At 49.1% G+C, this 24727-nt stretch overlaps 1 protein-coding gene across 5 annotated transcripts in view; it reads left to right on the plus strand.

Annotated features, from left to right (window-relative positions):
- The window catches only part of SDK1 (sidekick cell adhesion molecule 1), an 877999-nt gene that overhangs the window by 688913 nt on the left and 164359 nt on the right, over positions 1–24727 (plus strand). For all 5 annotated transcript variants that reach the window (XM_078074254.1, XM_078074256.1, XM_078074255.1 and 2 more), the window contains 3 exons: positions 638–785; positions 1690–1830; positions 6386–6567. In XM_078074254.1, coding sequence (XP_077930380.1) covers positions 638–785; positions 1690–1830; positions 6386–6567 — 471 coding nt within the window. The remainder of the gene's footprint in view (positions 1–637; positions 786–1689; positions 1831–6385; positions 6568–24727) is intronic.

Raw genomic sequence — 24727 nt, forward strand, 5'->3', positions numbered from 1 at the left:
AGGTGTGGGAGCCCAGCAGAATCCTCTGAAGCCTTGCAGGCAAGAGCCCATTTGGCTGACAGAGTCGCTCTTCCACACCTGCCGGAAAGCTGGGTGCAAAGATATTCTAAACTAGCTGCGAATTCCATTACGTCTCTCTCCAGCCAAAGCCACTGAGGGGTGCGGTGCTGTAATGGGCCGCCACGCAGATGGGTTGCAAAATGCACAGCCCATCTGTCTTTATCATGCTCATTTCCTCTTTTATTAAAATGTTAATGAATATAGTTTTTATTTATCATTTGGTGACATGTGCGGCATCCTTTTCTGGGAGACAAATCTGCAATCTGCCTCACCGTGTGAGCTGACAGGGAACGCGGGAATGAGGAATATTTTGGTTCTGTTCAAACTGCCATATGCAGGTTGAAGGAAAAGCCACTTTACTTGCTGACAGCAGCGTGAGGACGATGGGCGGTCTTGGGGTTCAGTGCCGGGCCCAGTGGCCACGAGCCTTGGTTTCCACTTCTGTGGAATGGGGATAACCACTCCATCTGCCCAGGAAAGCAAATGAGAGAACTTACGGAAATGTAGTTTGCATTCCCTTATTATTATTCAGACATGTGCTTGTATGGTTCTGAATTCCTTTTGCTCATTCTTTCAGACTCTCCATGGAAAGTACATCTGTCAAACGTCAGCCCCGAGATGACAGGCGTCACCGTGCGCGGCCTGACTCCAGCTCGCACCTATCAGTTCAGGGTGTGTGCCGTGAATCAAGTGGGCAAGGGCCAGTACAGCGCAGAGACAAGCAGGTGTGCGATCGCGCAGCCCGCGGTGGGGACGTGGGGCAGCTTGGGCCCGGAGGCAAGACCAAGCATCCAGTTAGGAGGAGGAGGTTGATGGAAGGAATCAACCTCCGTGCCTTAGGAACAGTGGCAAAAATGTGTGCAGGAGAGACTAGAACGAAGAGAGGAACACGGTCACTTGTGTGTTGGACGAGCTGATTTTCCTTCATTGCTCTGAGGGAAGTTTCTCCGACTTCCGTGTGCTCGGGCTGCGCCAACACGAGGCGTCCCTGAGAGCACAGCCCCCTGTATTCAGGGGGTGAGGCGCTGACCGTGTCTTTGCACCCTCTGCCCACCCGGACTGCCGGCAGGACAGGAGCTGGTGCCGCCATCTTGGCAGGCGAGCGTCTGGCAGGGCACGGCGTGCTCCGGGGTGGTCCTGACCTGGGACCATGGCTTCACCCCATTTCGGTGTGCCCTCCCCAACCAACCTGAGCATTCGCTGGGCCCAAACAGTGGAAGAGTTGAGACCTAAGTGACTTTTTTCAAAATGTGGGCGTTTGGTATGAGAAATATTGAAAGAGCCAAAGAAAAAAACAATTTGGAAGGTGTCTCAGGCTGTGGGCCAGCAGCCTGGCTCACTCAGGCTTGTAATCCCTTCCCAGAGTGGAGGTGCTGTGGGTTATCCAGACAGAATAAGGTCACCTCCTGTGTCTTCCTGGTTGCTGGCTGGACTGATTCTCTATTATGTTGATTTGCTGTACCTATTTCATGCATGTCCTTTGAGTTTGATCAGCTGTGTGCTTCGCTTTGTTCATCACTTGATTTTGGTAAATAGTTAGGCTCCAGATTCAGCCAGACAGAGAATGCCTATGGGGACCGTTTGTCTCAGATGCTGATCTCTCTTTCCCTCCCCATATTCTATTTCTAGGTTGATGTTACCTGAAGAGCCGCCCAGTGCTCCCCCAAAGAATATCGTGGCCAGTGGGCGTACCAATCAGTCCATCATGGTCCAGTGGCAGCCACCTCCAGAAACAGAGCACAATGGGGTGCTGCGTGGGTACATCCTCAGGCAAGTAGCCTGTGTTTGGCCATTTTTAGACTGTCGTTATAAAGAGTCAGGGGTCTGTATTGCTGGGATTGCAAACTCAAAGGTCTGTAGGAGCCCAACAGTAATCAAGAGAATCAGGCCGGTGTCATACTCTAGGGAGTGGTGGGGACTGTGGCAAACAAGCAATTGTGGGTGGCCTTGCAGGGCGGCCTCTGCATATCCAACCATAGCAGGTCCATGTACGTATCAATGGTTGCATTTTGGTAGAAGAATGAAGAGGGGTATTACAAGTTTGCGTCAAGCTATGCTATTCATTCCAAATCTTTTCTTTCTGTTTCAGTTTTTACCAGGGGCATGCATTATTAATAGAATAATTTTTAATTAATAATCAGTTGATTTCATTGCTGGCCAGTTGTTACCAGGCTAGCTCCTATGTTCAGTATTGCCAGGTTTTCTAGTGTTTCAAAGAAATTTTTAAAAATCTAGCTTTTTACATGTGATCTCACAGTTTCTAAATGTTGGAAATGAAGTCAGTACATTTTGAAACACAGAGCAGGCCAAATTCACACCTCCACAGACCAGATATGGCCCAAAGGGTGGCCAGTTTGCTTCCTCTGCCTTATAAGGGGCAGTCAGGCTTCTAAGAACATTGAGAAGACTCTACAAGAACTTGGCTGGGTTAGAGAAAAGAAATCTGTTTTGCCAAAACTACTGCTAATCTTGAAATTGCACCAAATGTGATAATTGCAGTGGTTTGTTGATGCAAGTAGTGAACAGGAAAAAGTAAAGCAATATTAAAGGGTTTTTATGAAATCTCTTCTAACAGATGGTACAGCCACGGACGTATTTGTTCAACGACATGCACTTTGTCTCCCTCCTCAGCCTTATGAGGCAAGAGCCATGGGTGTCCATCACTACCTTCCTCTCAATGCCAGGCCCGTGCCCTTGCTGAGCTTGTGGTCAGCAAATACTGGGTTTTAACAGAGGTCGAAAGGGGCTAAATGTAATGTCTTAGTTACAAAAGTGTAGCTTCTCTAGCTCTGTGCTCTTTGCATACGGAGGACCGCTCCTTCCACTATCTATTGTTGTAATCATCCACTCCTGGTTTAACACACATTTATCCACATGCACGTCATATTAGCCCATCACAACCACTTCACTGCTCTTCCCAAGTCTTCCTCAAGCTTGTGAATTATCCTCTAAACACAAGCTAGATCATTATCTACCTGAAGTGGTTTAAATGTGGCTGTCCTTCAGGGTACATGGAGCTGGAGGACTGGAATCAGCACTTGGGGCCCCTTTGGTCACTCTGCCCCCAAGTGCACTCCCCCCTTTCAACAAGAGACTATGAACTGGGCCCTTCAGGCAGGGGGCACCTGTGGGCTCGGGGCAGTTCCCAGTTCCCTCCCGAAAACAGGCTGAGGCTTCCCACTGCACACAGGCCCAGGTCTCCTGTCCGTTCGTGCCACTTGCTCCTCACTCCAGCTGTCACTCATGTCCCATGCTCATCAGCCAATGAAAATAGTTTCCTTGCCCTCCCCACCCGGCCCTACACATGCTTATCATCTCGGCTGCCTCCGCCTCGTCTTGAGCACATAGAGAAGGTTCCTCAGGCTCCAGCTGCCAAGTAAGGACTTTAAAAGTCAACCCACAGAACCAAGCTCGGGGCGAGGACTTTTATAATAAAATCTCTCTGATGTTACAAGGCCCCATCAGGAACTGCACGTTTCTCTATTTTGGGGGATTACCACCATTAAAAGGATTTTGTGTGATGATGTCAAGTGCTGGGAGAGAGGGCGTCTGTATTTGTAGGGGTTTAAATCAAGAAAGTCCTAAAACGAGGGTGCACTACCCAAGGCCTGTGAATTTCAAAGTTTTCAGAAATTAAAGACCCATGCCAAAATGAATTTGCTTGGAAACATTTCCGAATAATCCTCCGGTCTGCAAATCAGCTCTGTTTGCAACTGGGTATCCTCCAGGGCTCAAGTGTCTGTGTCAGACGCACAGCAGAATCCACGAAGAAGCAAAATGGAAATAAATCACTGTTGTGGCTCCAGCTGTAAGAAGTAGTTAGGATGTGTGCGCAGTAATAAAATATTTATAATAATGGGCAGGGTGCTTCTTTGAGAGGAGCATAGGGGTTATGTCCTTTAAAAACATCCTCCTGTTTATTTCCATATAAAAAAATCATTCTGTCTGAGACAGTCTCCCGGGCAACGTATCCCACCAGTCAAAGGACGATGCCCTGCACTTTCCTTATTAATTGTGACCTTCCCAGACATCCTGTGAATATTACAAAAGCACCCTGAGCCACGGGTCAGAATGGACCAACCTGCCTGCTGCAGAAAGGAGGACAGCCCGTTTCCAAGACACGAATCCCGTGGTTTGGTTGGCGCGATTGTATGAACAGGGGTCTAGGAGAGGATGCGGCTTAGTGTCTCAGCTTAGCATCCTTCCTAGCTGCGCAGTGTTTCCAAACCAGAAATAGTTACGGCGGGCTTTACACTGTCACGGCTCTTTGGCACCCATTGTTTCATTTTATTCTTGTGACAACCCTGTGAAAGGCCATTATGATGATGTCATTTTCGGGAGTTAAAAACCAGGGCTCAGAGACGTTAAGACTTCGCTTGAGGCCACGCAGCGCGTCAGTCTTCTTCCCAGCCTAAGCCTTCTGGAGCTGACTTCTTTGCTTTTCCCTGGAATGTGTATTGTGTAGTGATGGGTCCACACTAATGAGCTCTTCTTAAGCGATCGTGCCCAGCACGTGCCATGTTGGTTGTAAGTGGTCCTGGACACAATTCACATGCCAGGGGACCCTGGGTGTGGGGCCGATGCTTACCTTCTTCCAAATGGCTAATTGTCTCAGTGCTGTTTATTTTGTAGACAGGGAATTTAAGTGGGAATATCTGGCACGTGGGTTACTCGATGCCAGGCCTCTCCCTGGGGGCCGCCTTGAAGACCATGATGTCATATAAACGAACCTAACCCCCTGCTAGGAAGTGCACCCACACTTGCTGGGTGCAGGCAGTTCAGCAAAGGAATATCAATTCAGTAGGTGTCAGAAGTGGATGGACTATCAGGCAAAAATGCGGGGTGAGACATTAGCCTTCGCTTTTGCCCGTCCCCGGCGGCCCGCGCCCCCCGCCCCGCGAGCTGCTGCTTCGGGCAGAAGGAGGCAGGAGGCCTGGAGCCTTCTTGCTGTGCTGTCTGCTCTTGACCCTGTGTCCTCCGCCACAGGCCTGGCCTCTATGATCTGTAGCAACAGGAGCTTTTCCGCCCTCGGAAAATCCAGGTTTTCACCAAGAACCTTTTACTGCCTGCCCCGTACTTCCGTACCGTACCTGTAGCTGCCGTTCTCTTTGGAGAGCTGTCTTCCCTGGAAGGGCCCGAATCGGGGGGGTTCTTATTTCTCCCGACGGCAGCAGCCTGGCGCGGCCTTCCCCTTCGTGCACCGGCGCTCCGCCCGGGACGGCGCAGGGAACAGGGCATCCTCTGCAGCCTGCGGTGGGGCTCAGTGTCGGTGGGGAACCGGACCCCAACCCGCCGTCGAGGGTCCCTCGCTCAGGGTCCCCTCCGTCTTCACCTTTTCCCCTCATCAGACAAGGCCGCATCTTCCCGAGGCGAAGAGCTGCCGCTTGGACAGGAATTGGGTGTTTTCGAAGCCGCAGGATGACCAAGGCAGGTCCTCCCAGCACATGCCCCTCGCCTGGCCCCGGGGAACCGCCCCACTTCTAAAAACAAAATCAGGAAAAACATTTGCTCTTCCAAATAATGCTACAAAAGTCCTTCCGTAGCACACGTGGCAATTTCCTAATTTATACGTTTTCTAAGTCCAGAGTCGTGTATGTCACTTTTTAAAACAAATACAACTTTAGATTTATGTCTTTGGGGGGGGGGGTGAATTATTCTGTTTATTCTACACGTTTCCTTTTTTAACATCAAGGTAGAGTTGGTCCGTAACCCTGTTAGTGTCAGGTGTACACCGTAATAATTCACTCTATACACTGCAGAGTAATTGCCCCGGTGAGTCTGGCCACTGCCCGTCACCGTACAATTAACCCCTTCACCCATCTCGTCCGGGAAACCCCCCTGCAGAGCAGCCTGTCATGTAGCAACGGACTAGTACCGGAGAGGCGGGAACCCCCTTTAAAGCCACTCGTTCCGGTGCTGGGACCCACGTGAACAAATCTAGAAGCCCAGATGGACGAGCAGACTGAGAAGCTTCTCTGCTTCTCCCCCATTTCAGAGCCGCGGGAGGAGAGCGTTGCTCCCAAGTTGTCCGTTTATGGCAACACCCCGGCAGAAATCATGGCTGGGACTTTCGGTACTAAGTCCCTGTGCTCCCCGGACGAGTCACACTGAAAAAGCCATCACTTTTCCTTAGGCGTTTTGCCCAGAGCTTATGATCGCTGTGAGACTCAACGAGCCCTTTTTGGAACGGCTGGCTTAGGAAGCCGTGTCGTCTGGGGCTCTGGCTTCACTCTGGTCTGTTCCCCTCGTTTCCCTCCCACTGCACAGAGCGAGTGCGGGTGCGCCCGCTGCCTGGTTCCAGCCGTTTCCCCCTGCTCTGCTGTAGGTACCGCCTGGCGGGCTTGCCGGGAGAACACCAGCAGCGCAACATCACCAGCCCGGAGGTCACCTACTGCCTGGTGACAGAGCTGATCATCTGGACGCAGTACGAGATCCAGGTGGCAGCCTACAACGGGGCGGGCCTGGGCGTCTTCAGCAGGGCCGTGACCGAGTACACCCTCCAAGGAGGTAAGCTGGCCTTCCTGCGCGGTGGCCCGGTCTTCGCTGGGGAGCAGGACACGCTGAGTTTGTCTGGAGCGTGGGAGAAATGAAAATCAAGGGCCCGAGCCTCTCGGGGGCGATGAGAAGGAAATTCATCACTCACGTTACTCAGTCTGTCTGTTCCTAAACAATAGCTGTACTGTAGAAGGACGCAGACAGCATTCTAGCTGCTGTCTTCCGGGTGGTAACGCACCTTCAGCTAGTGCACGTGCTCTCGGAAAGATCGCGCCACCACCTATTTCTAAACAGAGCAATGGTGCGATTCACAGTAAAGCTCTCCCTGGAGTCCCAGGCGATACGGTGGATGCTCTTCAAAGAGAGGGCTTATTTAGAATTTTGTGTTTAGTACTGCACGGTGATTACTGGTAAAGGAATTTACAACTTGGTGCATTTCTTTTTGTTTTGTTTTGTTTTCTTAATTTTTAGTTACACAAGCCAAACAATTTACTAAATCAGTAAAAACCCCTCCCCACGCCGACCCTCCCCAAAATGGCCAGGCAGAATGACATAGAGCCGGTGGGTCCTACCTTCGTAGGCTACGCCCCAACCCCATCATTTTTAGGCTGATCCCCGCTGTGTTCTGGAGGACCTGGGTCTCAGCCGCAGGAAGGCCCGGCAGGAAAAAGTGGACCCTGTCTTGGAGCGGCTGTGCATGCCCACAGCACCCCGATCCTGGTCCGGGGAAGCAATTCCCCCACAAAATGGGCAACTCCTCTCATTCGGCACTTTTAGCCTCTGCCGACTCACAGGTGTGAGTTTATTTGCTTAGGCGTTTTTATTGCCACCAGGCCTTGACCTTTTTCAAATGATAAGGTTTCCAATTGCCCACTTCTCTCCCCAAATCATGTCAGAGACCTAATGTTCCTTGATATTACGTACTGTTATATCACCCCTTATCGATTGGCTGTCTGTCATCATCCGTAAGTCCATAAAGCCTCCTTTATAAATGAAGCGTAGTCAGTTCTGCTTCCACAGGGAAATATTTCACTGGCAGGAATATTTAAAATGCAAGACAGCCAGGAAGTACCCGCTCATCTGCACATGAGGCTTGATTACTCTTTGGAAAGTGGAGACAGCTGAGCACCTGGACAATTAATGTTTGCTTTAATTCGTCTACTTAACAAAATAACAATAAATTGGGAAATACTTAAAATAATGAATATTGCCATTAACAATTCTCTATTACTGTTAACTGCGACTGCTTCATTTTGGTACTGGAGCATCTGAGTCCTGTGCCGGGCACAGGGAAGCACATCTCCACCTCGCCAAGAAGGGCTTGCGGACTTAGAGTTTGGCTTTGACTCGGTTGGCACGGGGGAGCCGTTGAAGGTTGAGAGCAGTGAGAGGAGCAGAATGCTAAATGAGGAGGATGAACCTGTCGGCAGGTGTGCAGGCGAGCTGAGGGGGGGCCCCAGCGGCCACGGGGACTCCAGGCCGAAGGGCCATGATTTGGCCATGAACTGACGGGTTCCCTGCTGAGCTGGTGCTGGCCGTGAGAAGGGCAGGCTGGTACGCTTGGGCGCTGCTTCATCGTTTTTAAACTAGCTTTACCTCTGTTCCCCCCAAGAGCCTCGCAACAGCACCCTGTGCGTGGGACTGGGCATGAGAACCTTGGCAGGGCACCGGCTCGAACAGGGCAGGTTTGGTTTGCAGCCGCTCACACGTCAGGGAGCTGAACACTGGCCAGCTGGAGCGTAGCTGCTCTGGAACGCCAGGACGCCGGCCTAGGCGGAGGTGGCGGGTGGGCGGGCTCCCACTTCTGGGATGGAAGGACTGATGGAGGATGCTTCTGCTTGGTGCAAGGATTCGCTTTCCTCTGCTAGGTGAGAACATGGCGTCTCAGCTCTCCGTGCAATGGTTCCTAGTATCACTCTTTTTTTAAACTCTGGATGAGCTGACGTCCCTGATTGATGCCCTGTGTGTAGTTTCCCCATCCGTATCTCAGCTTATGCAGCTGGGTCATCTTCCTTTGGGCGTTGGATGGCTGGTGTTGGAGCCCCGAGCCCGGAGCCCCTGCAGGTCTCAGGGGCACCCAGGGGAGTGGTCATAATTCACATCTTCCCTCCCTGCAGGCATTTCTGCCTCAACGTTGCTCCCTCCTAACCGGCGTGGGCATAGGAAGCATGGGCGTCTTTGTCCTCCCTCTGGGGGACACGAGCCCTCTCCTCTAGCCATGTTTTAGGCTCTTCCTGATGCTCACGTGACTGTAACACCCTGGGGAAAGGACCCCGTGCTTCTGGAATGCAGTGGGTCTTTCCCCGCTGTGTCCAGGCCCTGCCGTACACCTCGTCCCACACCCAGCCCTTGGTCACCTGATAGAGTTTCTCAGACTTGCCACAGCGTCTGAGTCTTCACCAGGAAGCACCGTCCACCCTGACCCTCCTTGGTTTGAGGGGCAAGCCTGAGCCCCAGGATAAATCGGGTGAGACCCTCGTTGACCGCAGCGTTGGGATACTGTCCCTTGGGCGTGCTTGGTGCTGGACAGGTGTTGGCAGGGGAGGCAGCCGGCCCCACGCCTGCCGTGCGCTGCCGCTGTGCGGGTCCAGCCCTGCTCCCCGGGAGCGTCACCCCACAGCTGAACAATGGGGAACCAGCTTGTAAATTCTGTCCCTGAATCAATGTTCCCACCCAAGACAGGACACACATAAGAGAGGACTTAGACGTGCGGATGGGAAGAACCGGGGAGTGGGGGTGGGGGACCTGGTCTGGAGCAGGGGCAGAATAAACCAGATAAAAAATGATCTGATTAAAAGGTGAGGCATTAGGAAGAAAAATGGCAACAGCAGGGGCCATGAATAATTTAGGGAGACGATGATGGAGAGCAAGGGTTTGTGAGCTGTCTTCCCACACACGCGCTCGCTCACATCTGTCCAGAAACAGCCCTTTCTTGCTAGTCCATCAAGGCCTGACTCCATAGTTGGTACTTACCTGCCTTCAAGAAACACATCAAGCTCTGTGAGCCGCAGGTTCCCCATTGTAAAATTATAACCGGTAACACCGTCTGCCCGGGCTGTTTCACGGGCAGGTGTGAGAGAAGACAAGGGCAAGGCCTGGAAAGCCCTGAGCTCCTACACAAATACCCGGTTGCTGCGCTGTCCCCATTCCTCCTTCCAGGGCAACGCCGGGCGTCTACTTCCTATTTGAATGTTTCTGCAGGGGCAGTTGGACCGAGAGAAACGGGCTCAATCTCTCTGCCAATAGGAAAACCTCAAGAAGCGATGGAGCACCTACTGCAGGCCCAGTGTCGTATGATAGGCCATGGCCCCGAGAGTGGGAAAGACGCCGGACGCACTGTCAGTCCTGGGGACTTGCGGCCTAGCCCGGGAGGGGGACTAACATCTGTGACAGAAGAGCACAAACTACCAACGAAGCCAGCCTCACTCGGGTGTAGTCGCTCCCCTTCTGTCCACAAGATCCATGTGACGAGCGTGCTTCAAAGACTTGCCAGCCGAGAGACTCAGAGGAACCTGCCGTCAATGTGGAAAGGGGCTTTATTGGGATCTACATGGTGGGACCACAGCAGAGGAGTTAGGGTTCCGCTGTCCACAGTGGTTGGAAATGGGGTCCAGCTGGGAGAAACAGACCCAAAGTAACAGCTGAAACAAAATGGAGGGGTGTTTCTATTTCCTCCCATCAAGAGTGGGCCTTGGGTTGCATGGGGTCTTAGTGGCAGCTCCATGGTCCCCAGAGAGTCAGGCTCCTTCTTTTCGTTTTGCCTTCTTTAGCGTTTGCCTCATGGCTGCGAGCTGGCTGCTGGGATGCCGGCTATCAGGCCCACATTCTAGAAGGAGGAAGAGAGAGCGTTATGCCTTGTGGCCAACTATGCAGGTGTGCCCGTCTTTGAAGAACTTTCTTAGAAGTTCCATCTGCTGTTGACTTAAGCTTACAATTCATGGAATATCTCTGTGCTGGAAGGTCTGGTGCTCTTTCGGCTGGATACATTTCTGCCCGTTGCTAAGAAAGAAAGGGGGGACAGATAGTGGAGGGCAGCTAGCTAGCAGTTTCTGCCTTGCTTTCTACCTCGACTCCTGCTGAGGAGTCAAATGCAGAGGATATGCAATTTCTAGACGTAAAATCGTGTGACCTTCTGTCTCATAGCTGGCTACATGTAGAGGGCCTCATGATCCTTTGGAATTGCCCACGTAAGAATTAGCAGACACCAGCCCCACGGTTCCTCAGGGCCTCAGCTCGTGGTCTGTTTGGGTGCCGGCTGAATGTGCTTGTGGCCACTGGGGACCCCTCTCCGTGGGCTTGGGGTGACCCCCGGCTGCTAGTGCCGTGTGTTGGCCAAGCCTGTAGGACTGAGCTGGCCCTTGCAGCTGGAAAGAGAATAATTTCAATGCCTGTATATTAGAGGGGAAGAGAATAGCTCATAAAATTAATTATTTGTCAGCCTAATTTGGAAAATTATTGCAACGTATATGCACATAATTCTGGAGTCTGTCAGGACTCCACGGGAACAGCAGGAAGCACCCGGGCTTCGGGAAGAATAAAGCTTCCGGCCAGCCCGCCTGATTTTTCCTCCTCCCTTCAGCCAAGCGGCAAGCCTGATCCATCAGGGGAAATGAGATATAATTTGTCCTGACTTTAATAAGCTCTTTGGATTTAACTCCTCTTGAGAAAGCATCGGAACGCCAAGGAGAGATGGTGCGGCCTGGCCACCGTGAGGCGGTGTGTGACGCGGTGGCCGGTCATTCTCAAAGAGAACTCAGGAACGTCCAGCCTCGGCCTGGGGGACAGAGCCAAGCGCGCACAGGCAGCCCTTGCTGGTGCCCACAGCAGACGCAGAGTGACGGGCAAGCGTTGGCCCCGGGGGGCAGGGAGCGCCCGCCCGCTGCTGGGCGCACAGGTTGGCTCTCGAGTGTATTTCCTTCACGGAAGCTCCGGAGGGACAATGAGCTGGTTATCCGTACCTTGAGTTCAACACAATGAGCTGTCGATCCCTGAAGTAATTTGAACCTACTATTCACCTGTCACATGGCCCATTTTTCTTTTCAATCCCATTTATTATTGAGATCTATTAAAAATGTCTGATTTGTCTACTTGGGCTCTTCGCATTCTCAGTGTGGGCTAACACCTTGGACACGTGGGTATTCTTTAATATAAACTTTCTGACCACCCCGCCCCCCGCTCGTCATGCACCCCCCTCATCCACCATTCTGCCATTATCCTGTCCACCAGTCCCATCGAATAGATCTTCTTAGCAGTGCCTCCCTGACCTTTCCTGCTCCAGGCGTTTTAAAATGCGACATATTAACTTACAAATCGAGCAGCAGAACTCTAAGGCAGTCCCAGCCATGTGAACTTTCCAAGGGGGTGAGAGGAAAGATCCCTCCTGCCACAGGAGCTACGGCCTAAAATCCGGCTCACATGGAACCCGCTCGTCAAGTCTCCATCATGATTACCCAAAATGAAATGGAAAATAACTTAAATTGACTCAAGAATTTCTTTCAAGACGCTCTGGAAATCAATGTGCTTTCGGTTGCGAGTGGAAAAAGCCATAGCATGTAAGTTCTTCATAACTAAACGCCCAGTATAATTACAAGCATTTTTCTTACTGCCAATGTCGACGTCAGCAACTTTCCTATCATTTAGGAGGAGGAGAGCACTGTAGTCATCTGAAGCAATGAGGGGTCCAAATCCAACGCCGATGCAGTGATTGGTTCCCAAATTCAGGTTTTATTAAAAAACAGTTCAACTCCCCGCCAGAGCCCCATGCAGACACAGCGTGACCGTGGGGTTCTCAAGTGAGCCTGAGCATGGGATCCTGCCGGAGCATGAGTGTGAGAGATGACCGCCAGATCCTAAAATACGCCCGTGTAGACGAGAAAACTTCCACTCGTTTCTTAACTGTGTTCACAAAGATGCAGATGTTGGTTTTTCTATAAAGGGTCCAAAGACAAATTACACTATAAATCATCATTTTGAGCATGCCAAGGTTTTAATTTTTTTCTGGTTTTATTTCTTTGTCATTTTTCTTCCTGTAACAGGTATTTTTGTGCTATAATGATTTATTCTGGTTTCAGAACATTACCTTCTAATGAAAGAGAAATATTTCATATTTAAAGAGAGATGAAGAAAAACACTGGGTTATCCACATCTCTAAAACATTAGTAAAAGCTCCTAAATGTTCACTTGGGCTTTGAAAGGTTTTCTAAAGTAAGGATTATAAATGAACGCTCTGTTTGCAAGCTTCATTCGCATCTCCTCCTGGGAAATTCTCAATGTGGCATGAATGACATTGCACAAAAGATTGGTTTCTCAATCCTTAAGACTTTCTAGACCTCAGGCTGCACCTACAGAAGAGGATAATGTTGCAGATTCTCCCAGAATCACCCACAACATTAAGTAAGAACTGTACAAAATGATGTGGGATGTTCCATCAGGAATGAGCTCGATTCGGTCTTTTAGAATTTTCAGGGAAGGAAAGGATAGGATAGGAAACTAGCATTTTGGAGGAAGCCACTCTATATGAGTTTTTGCTGTCCCCTGCTATGCACGAACACGCCATGCCTCACCCTGATCATCCCCCCGGCAGTCGTGAGAGACTGGTGTCACTGCTCCTATTTCACAGAGAAAGATGGGAGCTCCAAGAGGTAACTAACTTGCCCAAAGTCACATAGCTGGAAGATGCTAGAACTTGTGCTCTTTTCGTTCTGCATGTATCAAACATGGACAAAAATTATTTCCAGATTTCCGGTGTAGCTTGAATATAGAATAGAAAACAAGCAAGAGCTCATCTTACTTATGTTCACACAGCAGGTGGATTTGCAGTGGTTTGTGGACATTTTGGACTGCAGTCTACAATAGGAAATCTATTTGACAATGAAACCCAGTACACACACACACACAAACACACACACACAGCTGAAACAAAAGATTCATAAACCAATAGTCACCCTTACACTGTGTGATGTTCTTTGATATTTTCTATCCTATTTCATTCTGTTTCATTCTCCCACTCTTTCACAAACACTAGCTGTGACCACTAAATTGATTTCCTGGTCTGCTAATGCATTTGTGACCTACAGTTTAAAGAACACTGAATTCAAGCGACACAGGGTGCTTGGTTCAGCTGATCTTGCATCCCTTTCAGAAGAGGCTCCCACTGGCCTGTAGGACAAATCAGGGTCCGCAAGGGAGACACCACTGAAGCCCACAATAAAAACCCGAACAGGGGTCTGAGTGAGGGCATGAGTGGGGTGACCCGCCTGGGTGCAGAGCTAAGATCTGGGGGCTGGAGGAGGGTTCCAGCACCTGAATCTGTGCAGATGACCTCGTGAGTGAGGAGAGCTTCCCAGGGGGAGACTTGCCCTTCAGTTGCCTCTGGAAGACACAAGGAAAAATCAAACCAGTCTTAAGTTGCTATGACCAGCATATTATTTTGTCATGTACAAGACGGTCTTCCCGACAAGCCTGGGAACTCTTCGAGGGTGGGGGCTGTGTCCAGTTTGTTTCTGCATCCCCAACTCCAAGCACAATGCCTGATATGTAAATAAACAAGGCATAATTAGATGTCTGATTAAAGACAGATGCTTCTCATTTCTTCTTCAGTCTCCAATGCTATGCCAATTTCATCTCCATATTCAGCATGAGGCCCTCCCTTCCCTCCTGCTGCTTCTTACCTCAGAAGCTCCAACGAAAGCCCAGTGCCCACCTGCTCTGCCCCCACACATTGTCCCTCCCTAGCCTAAAAACCGGTCGCAAATGTTTTCTCCTCAATGCCTGACAAAAAAATTGGGGAAAATAAGTTCAGAAAGGGCCGCACAATGCTTTTAAAGTTTTAAAGTATTTTCTTTTATTCAGGCCATTAAAAAAAGATACCCGAGCTTATTTGTCCAAGATTTGTTACCCTAATAATGTGTTAGGAATGTTTAATGCAGTGAGAACATTCAGGTGTATCAAAACCACAAGAACCGTAACAACACAAGAACTCATCCACAGCCTGTAACGATCTGGAATTAACGAGAACACCCGACACACAAATTGTAATATGTACATCCATGCAGCAGTGTGGAGCCAGTAATTCTTCCAAATAATGAGCTTGTTTCTCCCCTGTTTGAAAGGCAGAGACATTTAATTCTGTAGGATCGCCTGGAGAACTAGATGCCCATGAATCCCCACTAAGTTCTGGATAGACACCGCAGTCCTTAATATTTTAAATCATCCCCTTTAAGGCTAATGAAAAACAGAGTGCACAGTTGTGGTGAAGACACAAAGACCCGAGTGCCCCAGCGCGGCGTGGGGGCGCCCTCCAGAAGCTGCGGCCCGGCCCACGGCTCCATCCCCAGTGAATGGGTCCAAAGTGAGGAGACCGTTTCCCAGGCAAGGTGGGCCCTGAACAGCCCCACACCAGACTGCCCCCCGGCGCCCTGAGGGCCACGAGAGATGAACTGTTTCTGCAGAGCTCGCTGACTTTCTGGGTTTATCTGCAACAGATAAGGCAGGGCTACTTTACTGTAATTTCATTCTGTGCTAAGTTCAGCTGATTTCACAGCATCGTCAGGGGGCTGCCCAGCACCGTCAGCCTGGGTTTGCCCCCGTCCGATGGGGGTAAGAAGCAGGGTGCAGAAGGCAATCTTTGTCCTAGCACAGAGGCTCCTGTCCCGGGAGACCCCATGAATTCCTACAGCGTCACTTTGTTCACTTTGTCTGACGTGTTGTGAATCTCCACAACGTCAGAAAGCCCTGTGGTCACCGCTGCTTCCTTTAGATTAACAATGACTGTAAACCGATTCTGCCCTTTACGTAGACTGAGTCACGATAGCACGGAATTTACTCAAGGGTGTTACACGTAAGCTTTACAGAATCTGCATAATTTTGTTTGAGCGCTTGCTTGAGACACACTCTTTCAGCGCAGAGGACGGCTCAGGAAAAGCGCTCGCCCAGCATCACCTCAGATTCTATGGGTTGTAAATAGCAGTACACGTTCCTGGCAGAAAAGGGGGGAAAGAGGCTTGTGAGCACCGTGAGCACGGACCCAAGGGGAGCTGCGACCACAATCTTAATCTCCCTGTAGGGACCACACATTTCTAAATCAAGGCAGATCACAATCCCGTGGAATCGGGCTTTTGGCTGGGTGCCACTTGGAGCGCTGAGCTCAGCTGCAGGCGCCTCACCGTGAGGGGCCGTGGGAAAACCAAGGCTTCTCAGAGGAGGGCAGCCGGGGCAGAGCGGGCAGGGCTCCCTAAATCCTGCCCTACGGGAAACAGAGAAACAGGGTGTCTATTTGGCCAGGAGGCGTAAAGCCTAACTGGACACTTTTGTGATTTTCAAATAGTCTAATATGGGTGAGGGACCGTTGACCCAGGAGACAGACGGGGGTCACTGGGCACAAGTCGTGGAAGGCGAGGTTTTAGTGGAGCATAAAGAAAAGCCCCTTTACCGAGCATAGCAGAGGTGCAGGGTAACCGAAAGAGCAGGAACGCTGTGTCTGAGAAGCTCTGAGAAGCTGTGCCCACAGTAGCTGATGGGCCACCCATCTGGGTGCTGCGGGTGAGCCCCATGGCCTCGGAGGGCCCTTGCATCTCCTCCTCTGGTCTGCACAGCTCGATCTGCACCATCAATAGGGTGCCTGGTCTGGCTCTTCGGGGTGCCTGGGTGGCGCAGTCAGTTAATCGTCTGCCTTTGGCTCAGGTCATGATCTCCAGGTCCTGGGATCGAACCCCATGTCCAGCTTCCAGCTCAGCAGGAAGTCTGCTTCTCCCTCTCCCTCTGCCTTTCCCCCCTGCTCATGCTCTCTCTGTCTCTCTCCCTCTCAAATGAATAAACAAAATATTTTTAAGAAATAAAAAAATAAATAAACAGGCTTTCTTGGATAAGTAAATGGATGATTCCAAGTCAGGTCTCCAGCAGGTAATGCATAAGATGAGCCTGCAAGATCTTGACCTCTCAAAAAGCAAAGAAACTATCAAACGCTAGGGAGGGCTTGTCAGACTCATGCCCACCTGGAGAGATACCCACTAGTTAAAGATAGGAACCTATGAAAATCAATACCACTAATAATTGCAATGAAGTGAAATGCTTCAAATACATTTCAGTCCATGGATTCATAACAGTATTGTTTTTTAAGCCTCATTGGTCACCTTTGGAGAATGTAATAGAAACTATTATATGCTGAATTTGTATAAACCTTCCCAATCAAAACTCTCAAGATGTATAGGGAGATACTTGACCTTGATTGGTGAACATCATAGTTTTAATATCTGGTTTTTTTCTTGAGATGGCTCCATTCAGACTGCGTGCAGACTTTTAACCTCTTCAAATACATGGAAGTTACCATTGACGAGAAAGTATTTGCACAAGTAGCTGGTCACATATTTGAAGATTATCTATTACCTTTTCCCCAGTTAGGAGAAACTTCTTCCTTGCCATTAACTGGAATGCGGATAATTCAACCTCCTTAAATGGCACTTTACGGGTATAATGTTTCTCTAGGTTAACAGCTTTTCCTTTTATTTCTTTGACAGACATAATGTTGAGTGGTTTTTTGTGATGAGGTGAATGGATTGGATTCTGAGCAAATGTGTTCCGTATCAAGTATTTCAGAATAAGGGGTGTTTCTATGAATCTACACAGATGCTGTTGTCAGTCTTAATATTTTGCCTTCAGAGTTCAGACAGCGACTCCTTAGAATTATAAAATCGATCCTATATCACGAGTGCACAGGTAACTCCATAACCAAGCTGAGTTTCTGCTTTGACCCCGTATGGGTCAGGATGCTTCCACAAGGTCCTGGCAGTTCTCGACCGTGTCCACTAGGTGCTCAGAAATGTCCGTTAATGGGGCACCTGGGTGGTTCAGTCAGTTAAGCATCTGCCTTCGGCTGAGGTTGTGATCTCAGGATCCTGAGATCAAGCCCTGCATTGGGCTCCCTGCTCAGCAGGGAGTCTGCTTCTCCCTCTCCCTCTGCCCTGTCCCCCCTCCACTCGTGTTCTCTCTTGCTCACTCTGCTCCTCTCTCTGAAATAAATAAATAAATACATAAATAATCTTAAAAAAAAAAAGAAATGTCATTTAACTAAGCCACCGTTGGTGCCAATAATTCATGCTTCCACAAATCTCCAACGTGACACCCAGTCACCAAAACTAATAACAACAGTGATAACAATAGTGCTTTGTTCAGTTCACACACTCTTGGGAGACTCTTCTTTCCAAAAGTCCAGAGGCTTCCATCTGAAATTGAAATAGGAAACGAGGGGGGCACCTGGGTGGCTCAGTCAGTTGAGTGTCTAACTCTTGATTTCGGCTCAGGTCATGATCTCAGGGTCAAGAGATCAAGCCCTGCATTGGGCTCCACACTCGGCGGGGAGTCTGCTTGAGATTCTGTCTCTCCCTCTGCCCCTTGCCCCAACTCATGTGCAAACTCACTCTCTCTAAAATAAATAAATAAGTATTAAAAAACAGAAATAGGAAACAGAGAAGTTCCCATTTTCAAGTAATGCTATTAGAAGACCAATGGATGACATGTCAGGTGGTCCACAGACAAACTTAGTTCAGATCATTAAATCCGAAAAGTCTCCATCACGGGTGGATGAATACTGATCGTTCTAACCTCACCTGACATGTGGCATTATCTTCAGTCCCTCAAAAGAAATTCTTTTGTCAAAAGCGTTGCCATTTTTTTGTCTTTCACAAAGCAGCAACAAAAAAAAAAGGTCTTGGATATTATTAGATTTACCATTCCGATAGCATCATTTAATGAGGCTTCTGAGGCCACAGGCCACCTCTTACAGAGGAGAACTTCTCTGTGAATAAAACAATGGATTTCTTGAATCTGAGGCTTTTCAGATTGAATTTTGCAGTAAAATCTTTATACCGTTCTGTTGGCTTTGGTATACAAAACTTACAACTGTGTTCTTTGATACCTGACTTATTCCCAGTATCCATTTAGCTTTTGGCCACTTCATCCTTCCTAGCGTGTCTGGCATGGGGTACGGTGCCCCTGTCGCGATCAGTTCCTCGTGGGGGCCTGCCCCTCCCCAGCGCTGGCACAGGGCCTGCTCGGGGCTCACTGCTGTGACCCCCCGGGAGCTGCCCACTGCCTCACCCAGGGCCCCCCTTCCCCACGGCCAGCCTGTGGCTAATGGCGCCGCTGTGGGCGTGGGAAAACCCAGTCCCTCGGCCTCAGGTGAGGACAACTGGAAGGGCTCAGCTGAGGTCTGGCCAGCTACCCTCTTGCAGAGCGTCTCCTGCGCTGTCCTGACCTCCTCACTTCCTTCTGGGTGCATCTGCTGAGCCTCTGCAGAGCCAATACAGGAAATGGCTCACAAACAGGACGCTCAGTCTAACACAGGTGTGCGTTTTTACAACGTAAGTATTCTCAGCATTTCTTTTGAAGGAGTCAATCGGAACGTTTTGCTTTATATTATCTTCCCACTAAGTTTGTCCCTGGGTCGTCTGACGTGTTGTCCACACAGCTCCTCACAGTGTTATTCAGAAGGGGTACCTGTCCTATTTCCCGTGCCCCACTGGTCCCAGACAGGTTGCCAATGTTTCTGCGCCGTCGGGTAACATGAATGATTCCACAGGTGGGAGGGGGAGTATTGGCTTTAGCTTTCAAGAGCAGCACGTTGTAACCAGCTTCTTGTCCTCGATCTGATATGATTGTGACCAGACTCATAAATACCCTTCCTTCCTGTTTTATGGCTGCAACCAATTTCCCACTTCTAATCTTTTCTGGGTAGGGTCAAAGCTGGGATGATCTGCCGGGCATCCTCACTTCATCCAATTCCTTTGCCGTCAGGTACTGACTTTAGGCTGAAGAAGGAGAAGATGATCTGAGCACGCAAATCTCAATTTCAGATCATTGCCCTGACATTCCCTGGGTAGAAAATTTCTTTTACTGTCTGACTTGGTGTACCTGATAACTTCCTTTATTTGGGTTTTTTTTTTTAATATTTTATTTATTTTGAGAGAGAGAGCATGATCAGAGGGGAGGGGTAGAAGGAGAGGGAGAAGCAGGCTCCCCCCTGAGCAGGGACCCGACTCAGGGCTCAATCCCAGGTCCCTGGGATCATGACCTGAGCCGAAGGCAGACGCTTAACTGACTGAGCCTTCCAGGCGCCCCCGATGACTCCCTTTCATCAGAAAGTTGTTCATTATGCTGTGGAAGTAAGTCTCTATAAATACAAAATAGAATCAATAATATAGACATAAATAATTTTAATAAATATTTATATATTTAAATATAAAGTACACAGTGGACTGTGGGCCTTAATGACTTCAGAAATCAGCTTTTCAAAAAGTTTTGGTTGCATGCATTCTTAAGAAGTTTTGCAAATGAATTGAGTTGAAAAATCCAAAAAAAGGAAGCATGCACTAGGCAATATTGACACATTCATTTCTATTTGATTAAAGACCTAAAGTTCTGAAAAATTCATGACCTATGAATATTAATTATGTACTCTCTGATCCCAAATATTTCAAAAAGTCAATTATTTGAAGCTGTAAAACTTTGTAGTCCTCTTTATTGATTTATTTAGGTAGCTTATTATTTTAAAACATTTTTATATTTCTAAAACCAAAGATTCGTTTTGAAATCCATCAAGAATCAGATCTTGCTGAATTTACATGACTAGCCAGGAAGAAAGGAAGGGAAGGAGGAAGAAGGAAATTTTTAAAAATCATTCATATCTTACCAGGGAACCCCTGGCATCAGGAAATAAGCATAATCGCACATGCCCTCTGTGTATGACCGGGTGAAAATGCTGGCAAATTAATTGAAAAAAAAAAATCCATACACACTTAACAGCAACAACAAAATCCACTGATGATAAGCAACTTGCAACAAACATAAAAGTGACCTTGGGAGGATGGGCCGGTGGGGATGTCGGGGAGAGCGCCGTTCTGTTTTGCTGCTCTGGGGCCTCCCTGCAGATGCTCCGTGGAAAGTGGGTAACAAGAACTGGATTCGGAAAGCGTCTAGCGAAGTCACGGCTAGTTTTGTGTTTTAAATAGACTTTAGTTTTTAGAGCAGTTTTAAGTTCACAGCAAAACTGAGCAGAGGGTGCAAAGATTTCCCGTGTACCCCGCACCCCTCCCCATCACGGCACCCCCACCATCAGCATCGCTCAGCAGAGCGGTCCATCTGTTACAGTCCGTGAACTCCAGCGACACATCGCTGGCACCCACAATCCGTAGTTCACATTGGGGTTCACTCTCGGTGCCGTATGCCCTGTGGGTTTTGACGAAAGTGTAATGATATGCGTCCATTATGACATCATATGCAATAGTTTCACTGCCCTAAAAAATCCTCTGTGCTCCTCCTATCCCCCCCCCTCCTGACAGTCACTGATGGACCACCTCCACAGTTTTGCTTTTTCCAGAATGTCTTCTAGTTGGAATCACACACTATGGAGCCCTTTTAAACTGGCTCCTTGCACTTAGCAATATATGATGCACAGGTAAAGTTGTCGAATGTAATTTAACAGTTGTAAACTTTTCCGTGGCTGTGAGCAGCAGTTGATGACAAGGAAGAACTGACGGACATCAGTAACTCTGGTGCTGATGTAAGCCCTCGGAGGCACCTGACAGGGCCTCCCTGCCCTGTGGTGCCTCCTACATGCCCATCCCAAGAAATCCCACCTTCGGCCATTGCTTTATCCTGGCCACAGACTTTCCTATAACGGATCACTTCCTGTTTCTAAAACTGCTCATGTGGCTTCTCCATCCACGCACCGTAGTCATGAGGGGCCTGTGGTTGCTGGGTGCTCATGACAGAGCTCCTTGTCCTTGGCTGGGAGAATCAAGACAGCATTTAAGCTCCATTGAATTTAAGACTGAGAGCATCCTAGGATTAGTGCAGGGGGAATTATCTAGAAAAAAATGGATTTTTTTTTTTTTTTTAAGCAATGAAAACCACAGAAGAGCATAACACCTGTCACTTTACCAGACCACTTCAAGGCCTGCAGTTAGGGACAAGGAAAGGACTGCACTTTAAATGCTAATTATCTGGGGAGAAAAATGTCCATGGAGGCCTTATTCGGAGCAGTGGGAGGCCCCCGCTTCCCTCAGCTCTCCTGTGAAGACTGCAGAGAAGTCCCACCTAGGAGTGAGGCCCTTGCCTTTCCTCACGAGAGGAGGGTTCCACGGCCTTCAATAATTAAGGCCTTTCAGCCTCCGTGGGAAGCACTGTCGAGAAGGATTTCTTGGCTGTAGCTCTTTCTCTCACTCTAGGGAATTCTTAATTCCATCGTCTACGTATTTGTGAGTCATTTCCGATGACAATAATTAGGGCGACAAGAAGGTGAAGGATGGCTAGGACAACTGGTGATTTTTTTGTACAAAGCCCCAGGCGGGCGAGAGACAGGAACCTGAGGCTCCGAAACCTCCTTCCTGGGACTTTGGGAAGGAACGTGCGTCCAGCTCCATGAGCTTTGAAGCAAGGATGCGGCTGGCAGAGCCATACTTACCTCCTGGTTTTACGTGGCCCCAGGTAATGAGAAGGGAGGACGGAACTGCTTCCTTGGCTGGGTCGGCCCAGCTCCCTGGGGTTTTGCTGAGACGACGGCAAGCGAAGAGACGCGCTGACGTGAGGATGAACAGCCCGACCCAGGAGAGCATCAGCCTCCCGTTATGTTGCACCAAAGCAATGCAGAGATGCAAGACGTCCCCTTAGAGCACTAGGAAATCATTGCTTGATTTAATTTATGCAAAATGCCAAGTTTTTAGAAGTGTTAGATCAGTGTGGTCTTATCTAGAGAATATCACAACGTTGGATGGGAACGTTTTATGGAATTCTAGAGTCAGTAACTGGGCCCACAAGACCCCAGAAGGAAGCCTGCAGAGAGCGATGCATTCCTCTATCCCCGCAAGCGCGGCTTCTGGGAAAAAAGCCCAACACTTCCGAGTCTCCTCCCAGTCGCCCCCTGTACTTTTCTTCCCTCTCCCTGAGAGAGTTGGAGGTTTAAGACCAGCAGCGTTCTCTTATACGTCACGGTGCTGTGGGCCGGGAACTGGAGCAGGTCTGAACAGGTGGCTCCTCGGTCCACTGGCAGCTGGGCTGGGGGCAGAGGGGGGGCCATGGATCCACTCACGTGTCGCGGCCTCAGCAGGAAAAGCTACAAGGCTGGGATCCCCTGAGACTGCAGGCTGCTGTCAGGGTCCTGGACTTCCTACAGGGCTGCTCGGGGCGCTCCCAGAGAGGCTGGTTCCGGAGAATAGAAGCTTCAGGCTCAGCAAGGCCCGGGTGGTATTCTGCAGGTCGGAGTATTCACGGAGCTCGCGTGCAAGGGGCCCAGACCCAGACATCGCCCCTCAGTGGGAGAAAAGCATCAAAGAGTTTGCAGCAGTTTTTAAAAGCCAGGTTTCCTATGATATAATTTACAGAAAATGATACAAATTCCCTTTTTAGTGTACAGTTGTATATGTTTTGATAGACGCACACCATCCACAATCACAACCATGATCAAGACAGATGATCTCTGTAACCCCCAAGATCCCCCTGGGCTGCCCCTCTGTACTCCAGAGCGGTTATATTTTCAGCATGTATTTTTTCTGTTCTTTTATTTGTAAGCTCTTTGTGTCTTCGCCTTTAAAGTGAGATTCTTTTAGACACCACACAGTTGGTCTTGCTTTTCATCCGATAGCCCGTCTTTCATAAGTATGTATACTGTTTACATGGTACGTGACTTGAAAAATGAGGTTAAAATCTATCATCTTGCCAATTGTTTTCTATTTGATCCCTCTCCTGTTTTCTCCTTTTCTGTACTTTTTGCCTGCCTGCTTCGGGATTAATTAGGTATTCTTATATTTACATTATTTTCCCCGCTCTTGCCTTATTTTAGATCTCTTTTCTAGACTCATTTAGTGATTGCTCTGGAGTTTATAATATACATCCTTAATGAAAGACAGTTTATCTTGAAGTTTATCACATGCACGACGTATGAGCCTAGTCAGTGCCTCGGGGCCTCCTTCCTGTCTCTCGGGCTGTCGGGACCCCTCTCTTCACTCGTACCCACACTACAAGTCCCGATGAAATGCTACATTTTTTGCTTTAAACAGTCAACTATATTTGAGAGTGAGTCAAAAATAAGAAAAGAAATATATTCTACTTACCTTCATCTTAACCGGTTCTGGAAATCACCCATTTCCCTGCATAGATCTACAGCTTCAGTGTCCGTCTGATATCACATTCCTCCAGTGTTTTTCACAGCGTAGCTGTGCCGGGAATGAATTCTCTCTGCCTTCGTCTTCCTGATGACGTCTTTATGATGCTTCCCCGGGACAAGAACCCTGGGACCATAGATTTTCCCATTAGTCCTTGAAACATGTCACTTCACTGCTCCCGGCTCACTTGGCTTCCGACGGGAAAGCCCTTGTAATTCCCTCCTCTGTGTCTCTGTACGGTTGAACTCGTCTGGGCGTCCACAGCCTCCAAACACTCTGCCCTCCGCTGCCGGCCCTCATTCAGCCACTAGCACTTCGTTAGGAATTCCAGCTGAGCTTTCCCTACCAGGCTGTGCAGTATCCCCCATCCTCTCTCCTGCTCCATCCCAGGTGAGCCAGCGCTCACGTGGTCTCCCCTCCAAGAGGCCCATCTTTTCTCAACATTCCAGACTACTCGGTGGCCCCGTTGACCTCAGATTTCCTGCGGGCTCAAGAGAAGTTAAGATTTTGTAGTTAGTTCGGCTTCTTCTTCTTCTCGGATGTGACGTTCTTCCCAGTTCTACATCCTAGGCACTGTGATCCCCCTGGCCATTTTTTTTTAATTCGAAAATGCAGAATGGGGAAACGGACCGTTTGCTTGCCGACTTGCAGCGGCAGGGACCGAGGAATATCAGCCAGAGTCCAGAGAGGACGGGAAAAGAGCGTGACTTGAAGAGTACACTTGAGGGGCTTGGGGGAATTTTATGCTTTTTTCACTTCTGCCTAACGAGATGGGCTTTTGAAGAAGAGAATAATGAGAGGCTTAGTCATCTTTAACAGGACCGTGCTCTGTCCCCATGTGCTCTGTTCCAGGAGACTGTTGTCTTTATTTCTTTACCTGGAGCCAAAGGATCCTTTTGGCTTCTGTGTCTTATTTTTGAAACAAGCTCCTAAAGAACAAGGACCTTCTTTTTCAGAGAGTTGGATGTCACAGCCCGTGGGCTGGTCCCCTCCTTCGAGGCCACAGAGGTCCTTGTCCT

This window comes from Halichoerus grypus, chromosome 6 (assembly GCF_964656455.1).
Source record: "Halichoerus grypus chromosome 6, mHalGry1.hap1.1, whole genome shotgun sequence".
NCBI lineage: Eukaryota > Metazoa > Chordata > Mammalia > Carnivora > Phocidae > Halichoerus > Halichoerus grypus.